The sequence below is a fragment of the Salvelinus sp. IW2-2015 genome, unplaced genomic scaffold (genome assembly GCF_002910315.2).
Source record: "Salvelinus sp. IW2-2015 unplaced genomic scaffold, ASM291031v2 Un_scaffold2493, whole genome shotgun sequence".
NCBI lineage: Eukaryota > Metazoa > Chordata > Actinopteri > Salmoniformes > Salmonidae > Salvelinus > Salvelinus sp. IW2-2015.
The window spans coordinates 1-19,997 of NW_019943810.1; the positions used below are offsets into that span (position 1 = coordinate 1).

At 44.0% G+C, this 19,997-nt stretch overlaps 1 protein-coding gene across 1 annotated transcript; it reads left to right on the plus strand.

Moving 5' to 3' along the window:
* The first annotated feature begins 6,292 nt into the window (after positions 1-6,292).
* Positions 6,293-7,779, plus strand: ier2a (immediate early response 2a). The gene has a single exon (XM_024141317.2). It carries the CDS (start codon positions 6,465-6,467, stop codon positions 7,032-7,034), a length of 570 nt encoding a protein of 189 aa, XP_023997085.1. The 5' UTR covers positions 6,293-6,464; the 3' UTR covers positions 7,035-7,779.
* The last annotated feature ends 12,218 nt before the right edge of the window (positions 7,780-19,997 follow it).

Sequence of the window (19,997 nt, forward strand, 5' to 3'; positions counted from 1 at the left end):
TCGTGTGTGCCTGCCTGCCAGTGTGTGTGTTGGTGTTAACAGTTGATGGATGTCTGTATGTTTATAAAGGTATCATTATACTCTCTCCCTGTCAGGAATACTCTGGCTAACAGCTGTGGAACAGGAATCCGCTCCTCCACTAACGACCCCAGCCGCAAGCCCCTGGACAACAGAGTGTTGCACAGTCAAATGTGAGTGTTTCACTTAAACACAAGTGCCTTTTTGTTATTACAAATGGACGGCTGATTATGATTGGACTCATCAATCATAACTCTCTGGTCTTTTCCTCTTTTCTCTCTTATTCTCTCTATTCCCCTCCTTCCCTCCCTCCCTCATTCCTTCCTCCCCTCTCTCTTCTCTCTCTCTCCTCCATCAGTCTACAGCCAGAACTTCGCCACGAGCTTCAAGGAGAGCGAGATGAACGCCATCGCGGCGGACATGTGCACCAACGCCCGCCGCGTCGTCCGCAAGAGCTGGATCCCCAAGCTGAAGCTGCTCATGGCCGAGGGCGACGCGTACTCCGCCTTCCTCCCTGACGCCAAGATGGAGGCCGACGCCCTAGGGGCGAGCCAGGCTTTGAACCCAACTCCCTGGAGGGTGCCGAGACAGGCGGCCTCGTCCGGCGAGTCGCTGCAGGAGTGGGCAGCGACGGAGGCACTTTGTTTTAGATGGGGAGGTGAGTACAGAAGTGTTTAGAAGACGAATGATGATGATGATGAATACCTATATTTCCCTGTACTCCCCTCTTTCTTCTCCTCTGGGGTGTGGCCATCCCCCTGACCCTTTGCCTTTTGATCCTCCGATATGTGACTCTGAAACGTTGCTAGGGAAACAGGGGTTGTTACCAGGATGTTAACCAGGAAGTTATGCTTTAATTTGAAAGCGAAAGTCCAAGCAATCGTAACTTCTTAATATGGTTTCTGCTGTATATTAGTATGGGGTAGAGAAAGGGTGATGGGTTTGTGGGGTTGCAGTATTTTTATTTATTTACATTTTTAGTTTTTTAACCAAATTCCTGCCTCTCCATATCAAAACACATTCCCCTGGTTTTGAATGTAGATGTCAGCAACATTGCACAATGTCAGTCTGAACGATTGTATCCCAACCTCTTGAGGAAAAACAAACTGACAGAAAGATAACTACTCTATGGATATGAGAGAGACTGTAGTTTCTTTCTAGAATGAGAGAAAAGGGGAGAGAGGGAGCGATAGAAAGACCCCTACCCCACCAGTCCTCCAACCCCACACCCTTCTGTGACCAGAACAAAAGGATTAGCCCTCGGTTTAATGTACTGTCTCTCTTGTAGCTGTTATGATCACAGCTCCTTTCTCTGTTTGTAACATGGATCCAGAGATGAGGACTACAGGTTGTACCATAATTGTAAAGAAATCCAAGGGAACAGAAAAAGACGGTCATATTTTTTTGAATATGTATTATACAACCGTGGGTGTGTACAGAGAGAAAGAGAGGGATTGGTTTTTAAATCTCTGTTTTATTGTATTTTGAACAGCTGTTTTTGCAAAGAAAGTCCTGCTCCGATAAATAAGATTTAAAAGCAAATAAATAAAAGTGCTATTTTTGCATAAAAAATATGGTATTGATCAAGTGGTCAGAAAAGTCTTAACGTAGGCCTTTTGAGTTTTTTGTTTTGACAAACTATTGAACTGAAAAATATCTGTTTTTAAGACAACTGGGCACTTTCTACCTGCGGCAATCCAATATAGCTTATCTTATTCTTGTCCTTTTTCTCTATGGAAATTGTCAAGGAAGCCTACCTATGTGGCTGTTGACAACGATGACTGACTATGTTATGCTGCTAGCGAGCTAGCAACGTTACTATGCTAGCTATACTGCTTACTCGAAAATCACGGCTAAAAAGCACAGCTTGAATCAACTGGTTGACTGCTGCAACTATTGTGCTAGCTAGCTAGCCCCTCTGTTGGTTAGTGACGTGCTCCGAAGCAGACTACTGACATCATTACACATCATGAGTGGTGATTCAAGGACCGGAAAACATTTGGAATAATGGAATGTGCCTTTTTTTAATCGACATGGATATGCAGGGTGGGTCCTGCTTATGTTGATGTTGGGAGAGGGAGTAGAATGGGCTTTAAAAGGTGGCAGGTCGTTCAGCTTGAGACAGAGTTGTAACACACACACACGTGTCCCAAAGAGAGATGGGGTGAGGTCAGGGGGATTGGCATTCCGGTGGAGTATGTTGATATGTTTTAAACAGTCTCATATATGTGCGAGAGCAAGCACATTCCTCGAATGTGACTGAAAAGTATATTTGTTCCTGTGCGATTGATGTGTGTGAGTGCGCTTTAGGTGGATGTGAGTGTGCTTTTACGTGTGTGTATGTCCTCCACATGGTAGTGTTTTGGATTGGTTTAAGACTCTGCTGGGACACTTGTCTTTGTGAACAATGACCTACACCATCTTCCATACACCTTTTGCAATCCAAAAGATGTGAGACACCTTCAGATAGAAAAGTGAGGTATAGAGAGGACACAATTCACTTTTATCCATATGGCTGAGAAGCAGGTCCACTCTATGCATAGTATTTCTGTCCCGATTACTGTTGTTTAACTCTCTCTCACGCTTGGTAAATCCAAAATGGACATGTTAAAGGGGAGGTGAAGCACCTTTTTATATGGGGTGAACCCATGTTTCCTGCACCTTTGATAAGGGGTTTTGATGGGTTGTGTGGAGAATCAACCCAAGGGTCATGSAAAGGCATGGCCTTGTTCAAATATTTTTAAGCTGCATCCTTCCCCCCTTTCCTTGATGTAAGTACTTCAGGGAAGGGACTAAAGGAAGGGTGCATTTAGAGAGTATTGGAACATAGCCTGCGTCTCAGATCTGTGGATGTGGGATGCACTGGGATGACTCCTGTTGTAAATATTGGGACCGTTGAGCTGATTTTCTTTCTACGCTCGTCTAGCGTTTTCCTATGTAGGGTGATTGTGTAAAAGTGTGGAAGCGATGAAAGAGGACCGTTTTTTATWTWTTTTTTGTTATTTTTTTAACTTGGTCTRGCGTGTTGTCGAGACGTCATGGAGACTGGTGTGTGTGTGAGCTCCCAGCATGCATTTGGCCTACAGGTCAGAGGAGGATGATGGTTGCTTTGGTCTTAAAGTACTGGCCTAATGTGCTACTGAGTTGGTGTGACTGAAGGGAGGGAGGTGGGGTCATGTTTAGGGAAGAGGTGTCGTGGCTGCAGACTGTCTGTCCATCAGAATGTTGTACAGAAAAAAATATTAATTTTTAAAATGTTTTTTCTTTTTTTTTCTTGTATTGCTTATGTTTTATTTTTTCTTTAAAGAAACGTGTACTGTAAAGACCTTAAAGAAATGCTACTAATTGAAGGTGGTGAATGATTTACCAACTTCTTGCTGAAGAAAAAATTGAAAAGGAAAGAAAGATAACTGTACGAGAGCTAGACCGAGAGTAGGCAGAGACCGAGAGCTAGGCAGAGCACGAGAGCTAGGCAGAGCACGAGAGCTAGCAGAGCACCGAGAGCTAGACAGAGCACGAGAGCTAGAAGAGAACGTATATTTTTTTCATTGTTTGTGATGAGGGTTCCATGAGAGGTTTTCCCAGGGGGTGTGATGGGAAGACTAGGCACTGTACTGTCTCTTGTCATTGGGGGAATGATTTTTGGGGAGGTGGGTGGGTAGTAGTGGGTGTGTGGAGCTATAGAGGTCTGAATTACAAATGTTGCACCTGTTATTGAACCTGTACACCTGGCTCTGATTTCACCCTGCTGAACAGATCCCATGATATTATGGACATTGTCAGATCCACTCTTTGTTCACCACCTGCTGTTCACTGTGTACTGCAGACCAGTGCACTGCCTGGAGCACCACCAGATGACAGTATTTCCCCACAGACCATAGTCAATGACTGAGTTGGTTACTAGTGATCAAAGTTCAGTTTTGTGTTTTGGAGAGGTTACTTCTCTCAGCTCTGAAGCACAAGACTAAAGACACAGAAAGGAATGTTTGTTTGTGTGAGACAGGACAGTTCAAGCTGATTCATCCTACATCCCTACAGGTAGATGTCCCTCCTCCCCCAACACACACATCTCAAGAGGATGGACAAACAAAGGCGTATATAGCTTGGAGAAGGACCTTTTTTCACATATACATATATAAATATGAATATATGTATAGATATACTGTATATTATACATAGAGGCACTAAAGAAGTTGGATTGTTAGTCGTGCACTCTCAGCATGAGGTATATACCCACAAACCGCTTATTGAAACCAGTGCAGTTAGCGCCCCAATGTCTCTGCCCCTGCTCCTTGCCTCTCTGACCCTGTAGCGCCAGTGCTCATTCTGTTCTCATTGTTTTCCAAGTCCAATAACTTTGTGAAACCCCTTAACTGTGACCCAATATTATTCAAGGTAATTCGCACATTAACTACTGTAAGAAAAATCATTAAGATAAATGTCAACATGGATTGGTTTGTAACAAATGATTTGTGGCCTTGCTCCTTTTTTTCTGAATATTTGTACCACTGACAAGATTGACTTGTAAATTATAGGTTTGCTACCTGCTGTAATTAGACATTATCAAAGGTCTGTTCACTTTTGTGGGGATTTTGGCAATAATGAAGATGGGCAATTTAAAGTGAGAGCACCAAATGGAATGTGGGCAAGGGAATGCATAGTAAGTGAATCAAATCACAGCTCATCAAATGAATGCTTCTTGGTTCCATTTGGACCTTGACTTAGAAATGATGCACACAACTTATATTGGACAGGGACATATTGAACCAAAGAGTTCAGATGGGGGATAGGACAGGAAATACTAGAGGTGTGATTTTTCGATTGATGGAATACAAAAGAATGTCTCTAAATTACAATAACACAATCTGAACCTGTCTTTCTGTATTAATAGAACAAGGCATAGGTCTGTCATTGTCATGGATGAACATATATGAAACTGCACCATTATATTTCACATACTGTTTGGTTTACCTTTCATGGAATATAAAGTATTAGGTCTTGAAGAAACCATGTAAAAGTAATGCAAAAAAAAAATACAAAATGTATCTTTATTTAACCAGGTAGGCCAGTTGAGAACAAGTTGTGAAATTAATGAAAGCTTGCTGAGGGAGAAAGTTTTCTTTCCCAATCCAGAGACAGTTGACTGATAGTTTGATTAGCACTGAGCACCATGGCTTGCTTGCGCCTTTCATCAATTTCAGATTTCCAGCGGCATCTTTGCTGCCAGATGTGCATCCCAAAATAGATGAGTGAGTTGACCCCAAACGCGCCGCCACTGGATTAAGCGCGCTCCCGATGCCCATATTTGGGCTCAGGGAAGCAGAGCGCACAGTCTTGACAACACCAAATAAGGAGATGTGTTCTGACGCAATCCCTAATGGTTCGCACTTTATATGGCCAATGGAAGCAAGGGTCTCCTAGGCGCGTCACGGGTTTTCCACTGCAGCGCACGCGCRTCGGTTACCCGTCGGATGTACTTTATATGGGCATCTGTTGATAACCCCTCTGAAAAACAGCCCCCGTGGGACTAATGTTATAGTAATGTGAAGCAAGAACAACATGAAGAGTCAAGAGTCATTTATCAACACAGCTTTTCCCAGAAGAAAATCATTATATAATGGTTTTGGTGGTCTTGACCTGATACCAGTAGCTAAATATAAGGCTATTGAGGCATGGCTGTTAGCCTTTTAGCCAATGGGGCTGTTAGCCTTTTAGCCATATCATTTTTGTTCAAAGGATTCATTAAAAAAATTGGAACAGTCTCAAATGCAAATGTTTTATTTAACCTTTAATTAGCCTATAGGCTAATCTATTTTGCAAGAGAGACATGTTCAAGAAAGCAGCAGTCCACTTACACAAGAAAACTAAATGCAATTCCCTTCAACTTAATAATAGATGCCAAACACACACACACACACACACACACACACACAATTAGCCTAGTGATAGTAAGACAATGCAACAACTAAATGTCACCGATATTTTATGAATTTAATTGGTTTCTCAGTTTCTGTTTTTTCATTAGCCTAGTATACAGTGTATGACYTGTTGACAGTAGTCAGATTTGCATTCATATTCGKTTGTTCAAATTACACAAATATGCAAACAAATGTGGTACAAATAAACACAGCCTAACACAACCTACACATGTGTCGAGTCATAAATAGTAGTCTAAATATAGTGTAGGAGGCTACTACACGTTATCCGCAGCTCTTGTGGGGCTTTTGGCATAGGAGGAGCTCATGAAGGAACTTACACCTCTCAGATGACAGCGAGCCACTGACGTCAGCGAAGTTCTAATAAAGCGGGTTGTACAGACACGTTCATGTCTGTGTGTGTGTGTGAAGTTTGGAGAATCTAGGCCCTAACGGTAAAGGAAGGTCCAAAGTTGTGGCAATCAAATTAACGAGTCTTTAAACGTCTTAAGMTCAATAATAAGCAACAACATGGAGGTCAGCGCTGAGGCCAAGAGGATTATGGTCCACGCTCTAGGCAAACTATACAGCTCGCGCGCCCAGCGCGGGGGACACCGTCTCCACCGGAGCCTGCTGCTCACGCTCGTAATGCAGTCCGCCCGGGATATCTACCACGCATCGCAGGCCAGTTGTGAAACCACGACAGCAGCAGAGCCGGTCCAGCAAGAGTCGCCGATGGAGGAAACAACTGGAGACCCTTTGGAGAGGGAGGTTTCCTCGACTCTGTCTGGACTACCCGTGACCCCCCAGCCCCAGGAGAGTGCCTCATCCTCCGAGGACGAAACGMGCTCACACCCGCTACACTGCAGTGTAACAGCAAGTAGGGAAGACAAGGAGAACCGGGGCCCGTCGAGGCCTGACGGTAACGCCAGGAAGAGACGGGGCAAGGTGGCCGCGGAGCCCGACTTCCTCCCCTGCAAGAAAGCGAAAATGGAGCAAGGGAGAAATAACGTCATACGGAGCTCTGTGAACTGCTACCGTGTCAGTGGGGACTMCTTGGCCTCATCGGTGCCCATTTTAAGAGTCATTGCAGCGTTTTGAAGGGACAATGAAGAGTTTGCTTTGATTTGGGTTCATAAATACAATTTTGTGACCGAGCAGGAGGAATGCGCCATGGGCAACACTATCCGGTTATGAGCCGGGTAGAGAGAGAGGAGGCCGCATATGCGTTCAGACACTATAAAATGCTGTGGTCTCTGATGTTGGAAACGGGGCTGTCCCGGGCTCAGTGGAGATTTCTCCGAAACTTGGAGCTTGTTTTGTGAGAGGTGACTGATCGTTACCGTAAAAGAGTTCCTGTTCTCCCACTGKGACTTTCCCCGCTGGCTGTGCGCCAAAAGAGGGAGACGGAAAAACATTGTTTGSTCTAATACTTTCTAGGGCTGGGCCTGGTCGAAAAGGACTGAATACAATACACGGCACACGCCTAAACCGACTGAATAGTGCTGGTTATACGGACTTTTATAGCCTACACGTGCGCCATGGTGCTGAAAATACTAGACCAAATATTTGCTATTAATCACTGTTGTGGGTCCCAGTAATCCAAACATTTGACCTATTACATACATTGTTCCATTAAATGTTCTGAATGTTCTACCCCGTGTGATAACATCACATGTATATTTTGTTAATTTGGAATTGTACGTTAGTTGGTTAAACTGTGGAACTTTTCTTCCATACGAACCAAACTGAATTGTATCGACACTGATAACCAAAACTGTGAAACAAACCATTCCAATGACCTACCTCAGTTTTATTTATTAAAACGTTTTATAATGAACTTGAACCTGACTCGTTCCTTTTAACTTGTTGTAGCCTTGTGGAAACTATTCATGACATGGGTGCCCACTGGGCACACATTGGTTGAGCCAACGTTGTTTCCACTTCATTTCAACCCCTAAAAATCTGTTTTAACGTGGAAGACAGATTGGATTTTTTTCACACAACGTTTAACTAAAATCCTGATGACATAGTCACATTTTTGTTGAATTCACGTTAGTGGACAACTCATCCAAACGTAAATAAAAACTTAACGTTGAACTGACATCTGTACCAGTGGTTGGGCGGATGTGGGTGTGATATGGAGTCCGCGTGACTAAAGAAACAGGGTAGTAGGAATATTGCCCTATGGAGCGTGTAGGAGGAAACGGCAATGGGTGATGAGTCGGAAGCACGCTGTGTTCATCGCTATCCTCTCGCTCTCGCGCGCGCACACACACACACATGGTTATATTTCCAGGAAGTTACGCTGTTGTAAAGAAAGAGCCGCAGGACAACACTATTTCCCGGTCATCAAATTACATACGGAATGGGTACAGTGTCAGTTTGTTGTTAACCTCGGAATTGAAGAGAGATCTATTGTGCCACCCTGGCAGCTGTGGAGTACGGTCAGACATGGGACACTGTTCTCCCAGTGGCATGCAGGGGCATCGGCCTGACCACCCCATCACAATCTGGTTGACTGCACGACTGGCCCATGCATCTGGACCAAGATTCTGTTCGGACAATCAGACAAAAAGACAGTGTAAAATGGCAATAAGGGGCTGCCTGGAGCTGCTTTCATTAGGGTTTACAAATTGGTGTTTGTTTTTGCGCTGTTGGGGCCGATCCCGAACAAGTTAAGCGCATGTAAATGGAAAGTAATCCCTGTATGCACTTTTCTCTATGCTTATTCTGACCTTGAATTGAATGAGATTAGCACCTGCAATTTGTTCAGGGTGAGGATGTAAGAAATGAAGGTGTGGAAGGTGTAGAAATGAAGGTGTGGTGGAGGTGTAAGAAAGAAGGTGTGGGGTTAGATGAATGTGTGGGATGAGAAATGAAGGTGTGTGGAATGTAAGAAATGAAGGTGTGGTGAGATGTAAGAAATGAAGGTGTGGTGGAGGTGTAAGAAAGAAGGTGTGTGGAGGTTAAAAATGAAGTGTGGTGGAGATGTAAGAATGAAGGTGTGGTGAGAATGTAAGAAATGAAGGTGTGGTGAGATGTAAGGAATGAAGGTGTGGAGTGTAAGAAATGAAGGTGTGGTGAGATGTAAGAATGAAGGTGGGTGAGATGTAGAGGAATGAAGGTGTGTGGAGGTGTAAGAAATGAAGGTGTGGTGGAGATGTAAGAATTAAGGTGTGGTGAGATGTAAAAATAGGTGTGTGGAATTAAGAATTAAGGTGTTGTGAGATGTAAGAAATTAAGGTGTGTGGAGATGTAAGAATGAAGGTTGTGAAGTGTTTGCAGATATGCTGTATTAGACAAATTCCCTCATTTCCCACCCTTTTATGTGCGAGGAAACCATATAAGGTCGAGCAAACCTGCCGGTTCCAAGTTAAAAACCTCTACTTTCTTTGTGAAGGAAAAGCAGCCAACAAGTGCTCAGCATACAGTTGAAGTCAGAAGTTTACATACACTTAGGTTGGGGTCATTAAAACTCATTTTTCAACACTCCACAGTTTTCTTGTTAACAAAACTATAGTTTTGGAAAGTCGGTTAGGACATCTACTTTGTGCATGATACAGGTCATTTTTCCAACAATTGTTTACAGACAGATTATTTCACTTATAATTCACTGTATCACAATTCCAGTGGGTCAGAAGTTCATACTGTGACAGTGCCTTAAAACAGCTTGGAAAATTCCAGAAAGTGATGTCATGGCTTTAGAAGCTTCTGACAGGCTTATTGACAATATTTGAGTCAATTGGAAGTGTACATGTGAGATGTATTCAAGGCCTACCTTCAAACTCAGTGTCTTTGCTTGACATCATGGGTAAATCAAAAGAAATCAGCCAAGACCTCAGATTTTTTTTTTTACCTCCACAAGTCTGGTTCATCCTTGGAGCAATTTCCAAACGCCTGAAGGTACCACGTTCATCTGTACAAACAATAGTGTCACGTCCTGACATAGTTCTTATGTGTGTTGCTTGTTTTAGTGTCAGGACGTGAGCTGGGTGGGCATTCTATGTTGTGTGTCTAGTTTGCTTTTCTGTGTTCAGCCTAATATGGTTCTCAATCAGAGGAAGCTGTCAATCGTTGTCCCTGATTGAGAATCATATATAGGTGCTTGTTTTGTGTTGGGGATTGTGGGTGGTCTTCTGTCTTTGTGTTCTGCACCAGATAGGACTGTCTCGGTTTTCACATTTGTTATTTTGTATTTTGTATAGTGTTCACGTTATTGTCTCTTCTTTATTAAATCATGTTGAACACTAGCCGCTGCATTTTGGTCCTCTCCTTATCCCAGAAGAAAGCCGTTACAAATAGTACTCAAGTATAAACACCAATGGGACCATGCAGCCGTCATACCGCTCAGGAAGGAGACGCGTTCTGTCCCTAGAGATGAACGTACTTTGTGCAAATCAATCCCAGAACAACAGCAAAGGACCTTGTGAAGATACTGGAGGAAACACGTACAAAAGTATCTATATCCACAGTAAAACGAGTCCTATATCAACAAACTGTGAAAGGCCGCTCAGCAAGAAAGAAGACACTGCTCCAAAACCGCCATTGAAAAGCCAGACTACGGTTTGCAACTGCACATGGGGACAAAGATCGTACTTTTGGAGAAATGTCCTCTGGTCTGATGAAACAAAAATAGAACTGCTTGGCCATAATGACCATCGTAATGTTGGAGGAAAAAGGGGAGGCTTGCAAGCCGAAGAACACCATCCAACCGTGAAGCACGGGGGCAGCATCATGTTGTAGGGGCTTTGCTGCAGGAGGACTAGTGCACTTCACAAAATAGATGCTATCATGAGGGAGGAAAATTATGTGGATATATTGAAGCAACTCTCAAGACATCAGTTGGGAAGTTAAGCTTGGTCGCAAATGGGTCTTCCAAATGGACAATGACCCCAAACAACTTTCAAAGTTGTGGCAAAATGGCTTAAGCACACAAAGTCAAGGTATGGAGTGGCATCACAAAGCCCTGACCTCAATCCTATAAAAAAATGTGTGGGCAGAACTGAAAAAGCGTGTGCGAGCAAGGAGGCCTAAACCTGACTCAGTTACACCAGCTCTGTCGAGGAATGGGCCAAAATTCACCCAACTTATTGTGTGAAGCTTGTGGAAGGATACCCGAAACGTTTGACCCAAGTTTAAACAATTTAAAGGCAATGTTACCAAATACTAATTGAGTGTTGTAAACTTCTGACCACTGGGAATGTGAATGAATGAAATAAAAGCTGAAATAAATCATTCTCTCTACTATTTATTCTGACATTTCCACATTCTTAAAATAAAGTGGTGATCCTAACTGACCTAAAACAAGGAATTTTACTTGGATTAATGTCAGGAATTGTGAAAAACGGAGTTTAAATGTATTTGGCTAAGATGTAAACTTCCGACTTCAACTGTATGTGGGAATCCTTCAAGACTGTCGGAAAAACATTCCTCATGAAACTGGTTGAGAGAATGCCTAGATTGTACAAAGCTGTCATCAAGGAAAAGGGTGGTACTTTGAAGAATCTAAAATTTGAAATATATTTTGATTTAACACTTTTTTGCTTACTAAGATGATCCATATGTGTTATTTCATAGTGTTGATTGTCTCACTATTATTCTACAATGTAGAAATTAGTAAAAAAATAAAGAAAAACATTTGAATGAATAGGTGTGTCCAAACGTTTGAATGGTACTGTTAACAGTTATTCTGTTTCTTATTGTAATAAATTTGCACACTTTTCTAAAAACTGTTTTTGCTTTGTCATTATGGTGTAATTGATGAGGAAAAAAATGTGGGAAAAGGATGGGTCTGAATACATTACAAATGCAGTGTCATAGCTGTTGATAAGAGCTAGTTAAATAAGTAATCCGTTTGGAGAAGGGATTGCAATTTAAAAAAGCAATTGTTTTGGTTATTTTTCCTTATGATCCCTGAGGCAAATGTGAAACCAGTCATATGGAACAAACTGAAAATCATGTCAACATGACATGCTGGTTGCCCTGTGACATTCTAAAAATATATGTTTTAATTTGTGCCCTCATAATTTGCATTGATGAAATTTGGAGACACAAACATAGGCTTCTGTAGGGCTGGACCAACCGAGTTGATGCTATAGAATGTTTAATTTTATGCCTGGGCTTTTCTCTGTTTTATTTTACAATTTCTATCATGTTAGATATTAGCCACGGCGGCGGACCACCTTCAGTAATACCCACATAAATTAATAACTGTCATTTTAGTGTTGTTTCTTCAATTTGTAGTTACACTTTCACATCATTCCATAAACTTCCATGATTCGTGAGGATTATAGGACATTGTTCAACCTTATTGTACACTTGTTCACTATCAATATCTCATGGTTTGAACTTGGATATGACAACTTTCAGGATGAACTAAACCAATGTATTTTGATTAATCAATATATTTCATGTGTAAAGCTCTCCTAACCCAAAAATGCCTAATAATCTACAAGATCAGAGATATTTGAAATCTACCAGTTGCTGACAGAGTCAATATGCATATACAGTATTTGTGGTTTTCTTTCATTGATCCTATATCTGAACCCATTGTATTCTATTCTCAATGTATAGTGAGTCAGTTGACAAATTCTAATTAAAAGGTACACCAATATTTAAAGGATGGCTTAAGATAAATGTACTAATAACACTATTGAATGAAAACTTGAATTAAATGTATTCAAGGGAACCACCCTGCAAAGCCCGTTACACACCTGCATAAGGTAAGTCTGAATACTAACTACTGAGAATTGAATAGGAAAGGTAACTGAACTAAATGACTATCGCCCGCAGCACTCACTTCTGCCATCATGATGCTTTTAGAGGCTAATCAAGGATCATATCACCTCAACCTTACCTGACACCCTAGACCACTTCAATTTCTTACCGCCTCCAATAGATCACAGAGATACATTGCCATGCTCTTAACACTGCCCTATCCCATCTGGACAGAGAGTAAACCTATGTAAGAATACTGTTCATGACTATAGTTTCAGCCTTCAACACACATAGTATCCTCCAAGCTCATCATTAAGCTGCAGGCCCGGTCTGATGCCGCCCTGTGCAACTGGGTCCTGGATTCCTGACGGGCCGCCCCCAGGTGTTGAAGATAGAAACAAACTCTCCACCTTGGCTGATCCTCACACAGGGCCATAAGGGTGCGTGCTCAGCCCCTCCTGTACTCCCGTTAACCATTTCTGCGTGGCCCATGGCACGCCCTATCAATCATCAAGTTTGCAGACGACACAACAGTATAGGCCTGATTACCATCAATGACGAGACAACCTACAGGGAGGTGAGGGCCCTGGGATGTGGTGCCAGAGAAAATAACCTCACACACTCAACGGCAAGAATATGAAGGAGCTGATCATGGTCCAGGAAACAGCAGAGGGAGCCACGCCCCATCCACATCGACGGGACCGCAGTGGAGAAGGTGGAAAGCTTCAAGTTCACTGGGTACACATCACTGACAATCTGAAATGGTCACCCACATAGAAAGTGTGGTGAAGTAGGCGCAACAGCCTCTTCAACCTCAGGAGGCAAGAAATTTGCTTTGCGCCCTAAGACCTCACAAACTTTACAGATGCACAATTGAGAGCATCCTGTCCGCTGTACACCGCTGGTACGACACTGCCGCCTGCAACCGCAGTGCTCTCAGAGGTGGTGCTGTCCTGCACACATACCGGGGCAACTGCAGCATGCCAATATCACAGGAGCCAAAAATATCGTCAGGATATCAACCACCCCTCCCGAGTAGCACAACGGTCTCAGGCACTGCATCGTAGTGCTAGATGCATCACTCGCAGACGGCCGGGCTGTGTCGACGGCCGGGGACCAGGAGACCCATGAGCGGTGCACAATTGGCCCAGCGTATCCGGTTAGGGAGGATTGGGCGTGGGATGTCCTTGTCCCATCACGCTCTATCGACTCCTTGTGGTGCCGGGTGCATCAACGTTAACTTCGGTCGTCAGCTGTAAGGTGTTTCCTTCTACACATTGGTGCAGATGGCTTCCGGGTTAGAGAGCAGTGGTCAGAAGCAGTGCGGGTTGGCGGGGTCGTGTTCCCGGGACGCATGGCTTCAAACCTTCGCCTCTCCCGAGTCCGTATGGGAGTTGCAGCGTGGGACTAGACTGTAACTATGAATTGGAATCACGGAATTGGGAAAAAGGGGTAAAAAGTACAATAAATTAAAAAGGACATCAACCACCGAGCCACGGCCTGTTCGCCCGCTATCATCCAGAAGGGGAGGTCAGTACAGGTGCATCAAAGCTGGGGCTGAGGACTGAAAAACAGCTTCTATCTTAAGGCCATGCCTTCTGAAAATTCGTAGGCGAGTGAGTTAACCCCTCTTACCATCAGTCCTATTAGCCAACATGCAATCATGGATAGCTAATGGATGAGCTCCGATTCGGATATCCGACCAACGGGACATTAAAAACTGTAATATCCTATGTTTTTCACCGAGTCGTGGCTGAACGACGACATGGATAACATACAGCTTGGCGGGGTTTTTGGTCCATCAGCACGATAGAAAAGCTGTCTCCGGTAAGACAAGGGGTGGTGATCTGTGTCTATTTGTAAATTACAGCTGGTGCACAAAATCTAATATTAAGGAAGTCTCAAGGTTCTGCTCACCTGAGATAGAGTATCTCATGATAAGCTGTAGACCACACTATTGACCAAGAGAGTTTTCATCTATATTTTTCGTAGCTGTCTATTTACCACCCCAAACCAATGCTGGCACTAAGACGGCACTCAACGAGCTGTATTGGGCCATAAGATAACAGAAAAATTCTCATCCAGAGGCGGAGTTCCTAGTGGCCGGGGACTTTAATGCAGGCAAGCTTAAATCCGTTTTACCTCGTTTCCACCAGCATGTTAAATGTGCAACCAGGGGGGAAAAAACTCTGTACCACCTTTACTCCACACACGCCCTCCATTTAGCAAATCTGACCATAACTCTATCCTCCTGATTCCTGCTTACAAGCAAAAAGTAAAGCAGGAAATACCAGTGACTCGCTTAATAAGGAAGTGGTCAGAGGACGCAGATGCTAAGCTACAGGACTGCTTTGCTAGTACAGACTGTAATATGTTCCGGGATTCTTCCAATGGCAATGAGGAGTACACCACATCAGTTACTGGCTTCATCAATAAGTACATCGATGACGTCGTCCCCACAGTGACCATACGTACATACCATGGATTACAGGCAACATTCGCGATGAGCTAAAGGATAGAGCTGCCACTTTCAAGGAGCGGGACTCTAACACGGACGCTAATAAGAAATCCCTCTATGCCGTCTGACGAAACATCAAACAGGCAAAGCGTCAATACAGGACTAAGATTGAATCGTACTACACCGGCTCCGATGCTCATCGGATGTGGCAGTGCTTGCAAACTATTAGGGACTACAAAGGGAAGCACAGCCGCAAGCTGCCCAGTGACACGAGCCTACCAGCGAGCTAAATAACTTCTGTGCTCACTCGAGGCAAGCAACACTGAAACATGCATGAGAGCATCAGCTGTTCCGGACGATTGTGTGATCACGCCCTCCGTAGCCGATGTGAGTAAGACCTATAAACAGGTCAACATTCACAAGACCGCATGGCCAGATGGATTTCCAGGATGTGTACTCTGAGCATGTGCTGACCATCTGGCAAGTGACTTCATCAACATTTTCAACCTGTCCCTGACCGAGTCTGTAATACCAACATGTTTCAAGCAGACCACCATAGTCCCGGTGCCCAAGAACATCAAGGTAACCTGCCTAAATAACTACTGACCCGTGGCACTCACGCCTGTAGCCATGAAGTGCTTTGAAACGCTGGTTATGGCTCACATCAACACCATTATCCCAGAAACCCTAGACCCACTCCAATTTGGATACTGCCCCACCAGATCCACAGATGATGCAATCTCTATTGAACTCTACACTGCCCTTTCCCACCTGGATAAAAGGAAGACCTACGTGAGGATGCGATTCATTGACTACAGCTCAGCGTTCAACACCATAGTACCCTCAAAGCTCATCACTAAGCTAAGGACCCTTGGACTAAACACCTCCCTCTGTAACTGCATCCTGGACTTCTTGACGGGCCGTCCCTAGGTGGTAAGGGTAGGTACCAACACATCTGCCATGCTGATCCTCAACACAGGGGCCCCTCCGGGTGCGTGCTCAGTCCCATCCTGTTTCTTCCTGTTCACCCATGACTGCATGGCCAAGCATGTCTCCAACACCATCAGTAAGTTTGCCGATGACACAACAGGGGTAGGCCTGATCAATGACAACAACGAGACAGCCAATAGGGATGTCAGAGACCTGGCAGTATGCTGCCAGGATATCAACCTCTCCCTCAACGTAATCAAGACAAAGTAGATGATTGTGGACTACAGAAAAAGGAGGACCAGCACGCCCCCATTCTCATCGACGGGGCTCTAGTGGAGCAGGTTGAGAGCTTCAAGTTCCTTGGTACAAGAGTCAATATGGAGGGTATATACAGCAGGTTCCGGTACAGAGTCAATATGGAGGCTATATACAGCAGGTTCCGGTAACAGAGTCAATATGGAGGCTATATACAGCAGGTTCCGGTACAGAGTCAATATGGAGGCTATATACAGCAGGTTCCGGTACAGAGTCAATATGGAGGCTATATACAGCATGGTTCCGGTACAGAGTCAATATGGAGGCTATATACAGCAGGTTCTGGTACAGAGTCATATGGAGCTATATACAGCAGGTTCCGGTACAGAGTCAATATGGAGGCTATATACAGCAGGTTCCGGTACAGAGTCAATATGGAGGCTATATACAGCAGGTTCTGGTACAGAGTAAATATGGAGGCTATATACAGCAGGTTCCGGTACAGAGTCAATATGGAGGCTATATACAAGCAGGTTCTGGTACAGAGTCAATATGGAGGCTATATACAGCAGGTTCTGGTACAGAGTCAATATGGAGGCTATATACAGCAGGTTCGGTACAGTCAATATGGAGGCTATATACAGCAGGTTCTGGTACAGAGTCAGTATGGAGGCTATATACAGCAGGTTCCGGTACAGAGTCAATATGGAGGCTATATACAGCAGGTTCGGTACAGAGTCCAATATGGAGGCTATATACAGACAGGTTCTGGTACAGTCAATATGGAGGCTATAATACAGCAGGTTCTGGTACAGTCAATATGGAGGCTATATACAGCAGGTTCTGGTACAGTCAATATGGAGGCTATATACAGCAGGTTCTGGTACAGAGTCAGTATGGAGGCTATATACAGCAGGTTCCGGTACAGAGTCAATATGGAGGCTATTATACAGCAGGTTTCTGGTACAGAGTCAATATGGAGGCTATATACAGCAGGTTCTGGTACAGAGTCAATATGGAGGCCTATATACAGCAGGTTCCGAACAGAGTCAATATGGAGGCTATATACAGCAGGTTCCGGTACAGTCAATATGGAAGCTATATACAGCAGGTTCCGGTACAGAGTCAATATGGAGGCTATATACAGCAGTTCCGGTACAGAGTCAATATGGAGGCTAATTAACAGCATGTTCCGGTACAGAGTCAATATGGAGGCTATATTACAGCAGGTTCTGGTACAGAGTCAAATATGGAGGGCTATATACAGCATGTTCCCGGTAACAGGAGTCAATATGGAGCTATATACAGCAGGTTCCGGTACAGAGTCAATATGGAGGCTATATACAGCAGGTTCCGGTACAGAGTCAATATGGAGGCTATATAACAGCAGGTTCCGGTACAGAGTCAATATGGAGGCTATATACAGCAGGTTCCGGTACAGAGTCAATATGGAGGCTATATACAGCAGTTCCGGTACGAGTCAATATGGAGGCTATATACAGCAGTTCCAGTACAGAGTCAATATGGAGGCTATATACAGCAGGTTCCGGTACAAGAATCTATATGGAGGCTATATACAGCAGGTTCTGGTACAGAGTCAATATGGAGGCTATAATACAGCATGTTCGCGGTACAGAGTCAATATGGAGGCTATATACAGCAGGTTCTGGTACAGAGTCAATATGGAGGCTATATACAGCAGGTTTCTGGGTACAGTCAATATGGAGGCTATATACAGCAGGTTCTGGTACAGTCAATATGGAGGCTATATACAGCAGGTTCCGGTACAGAGTCAATATGGAGGCTATATACAGCAGGTTCCGGTACAGTCAATATGGAGGCTATATACAGCAGGTTCCGGTACAGTCAATATGGAGGCCTATATACAGCAGGTTCTGGTACAGAGTCATATGGAGGCTATATACAGGCAGGTTCCGGTACAGAGTCAATATGGAGGCTATATACAGCAGGTTTCGTTACAGAGTCAATATGGAGGCTATATACAGCAGTTCCGGTACAGAGTCAATATGGAGGCTATATAACAGCAGGTTCCGGTACAGAGTCAGTATGGGAGGCTATATACAGCAGGTTCCGGTACAGAGTCAATATGGAGGCTATATACAGCAGGTTCCGGTAAAGAGTCAATATGGAGGCTATATACAGCAGGTTCTGGTACAGTCAATATGGAGGCTATATACAGCAGGTTCCCGGTAAGAGTCAATATGGAGGCTATAATACAGCAAATTCTGGTACAGAGTCAATATGGAGGCTATATACAGCAGGTTCGGTACAGAGTCAATATGGAGGCTATATACAGCAGTTCGGTACAGTCAATAGGATATATCAGCAGTTCTGGTAGAGTCAGTATGGAGGCTATATACAGCAGGTTCCGGTACAGAGTCAATATGGAGGCTATTATACAGCAGGTTTCTGGTACAGTCAATATGGAGCTATATACAGCGAGGTTCTGGTACAGAGTCAGTATGGAGGCTATATACAGCAGGTTCTGGTACAGAGTCAGTATGGAGGCTATATACAGCAGGTTCCGGTACAGAGTCAATATGGAGGCTATATACAGCAGGTTTGGTACAGAGTCAATATGGAGGCTATATACAGCAGGTTCCCGGTACAGAGTCAATATGGAGGCTATATACAGCAGGTTTCCGGTACAGTCAATATGAAGCTATATACAGCAGGTTCCGGTACAGAGTCAATATGGAGGCTATATACAGCATGTCCGGTACAGAGTCAGTATGGAGGCTTATATACAGCAGTTCCGGTACAGAGTCAATATGGAGGCTATATCAAGCAGGTTCTGGTACAGATCAATATGGAGGCTATATACAGCATGGTTCCCGGTACAGAGTCAATATGAGGCTATATACAGCAGGTTCCGGTACAGTCCAATATGGAGGCTAAATACAGCAGGTTCGGTACAGAGTCAATATGGGAGGCTAATATACAGCAGGTTTCCGGGTACAGTCAATATGAGGCTATATACAGCAGGTTCCGGTACAGAGTCAATATGGAGGCTATATACAGCAGGTTCCGGTACAGAGTCAATATGGAGGCTATATACAGCAGGTTCCGGTACAAGATCAATATGGAGGCTATATACAGCAGGTTCTGGTAACAGAGTCAAATGGAGGCTATATACAGCAGGTTGTGGTACAGTGTCAATATTGAGGCTATATACATCAGGTTCCGTACAGTCAATATGGAGGCTATATACAGCAGGTTCTGGTACAGTCAATAGGAGGCTTATACAGCAGGTTCGGTACAGAGTCAATATGGAGGCTATATACAGCAGGTTCCGGTACAGAGTCAATATGGAGGCTATATACAGCAGGTTCCGGTACAAGAGTCAATATGGAGGCTATATACAGCAGGTCCGGTACAGTCAATATGGAGGCTATATACAGCAGGTTCCGTACAGAGTCAAAGATGGAGGCTATATACAGCAGGTTCCGGTACAGAGTCAATATGGAGGCTAATAACAGCAGGTTCCGGTACAGAGTCAATATGGAGGCTATATAACAGCAGGTTCCGGTACAGTCAATATGGAGGCTATATACAGCAGGTCCCGGTACAGAGTCAATATGGAGGCTATATACAGCAGGTTCCGGTACAGAAGTCAATAGGGAGGCGCTATATACAGCAGGTTCCGGTACAGAGTCAATATGGAGGCTTATATAACAGCA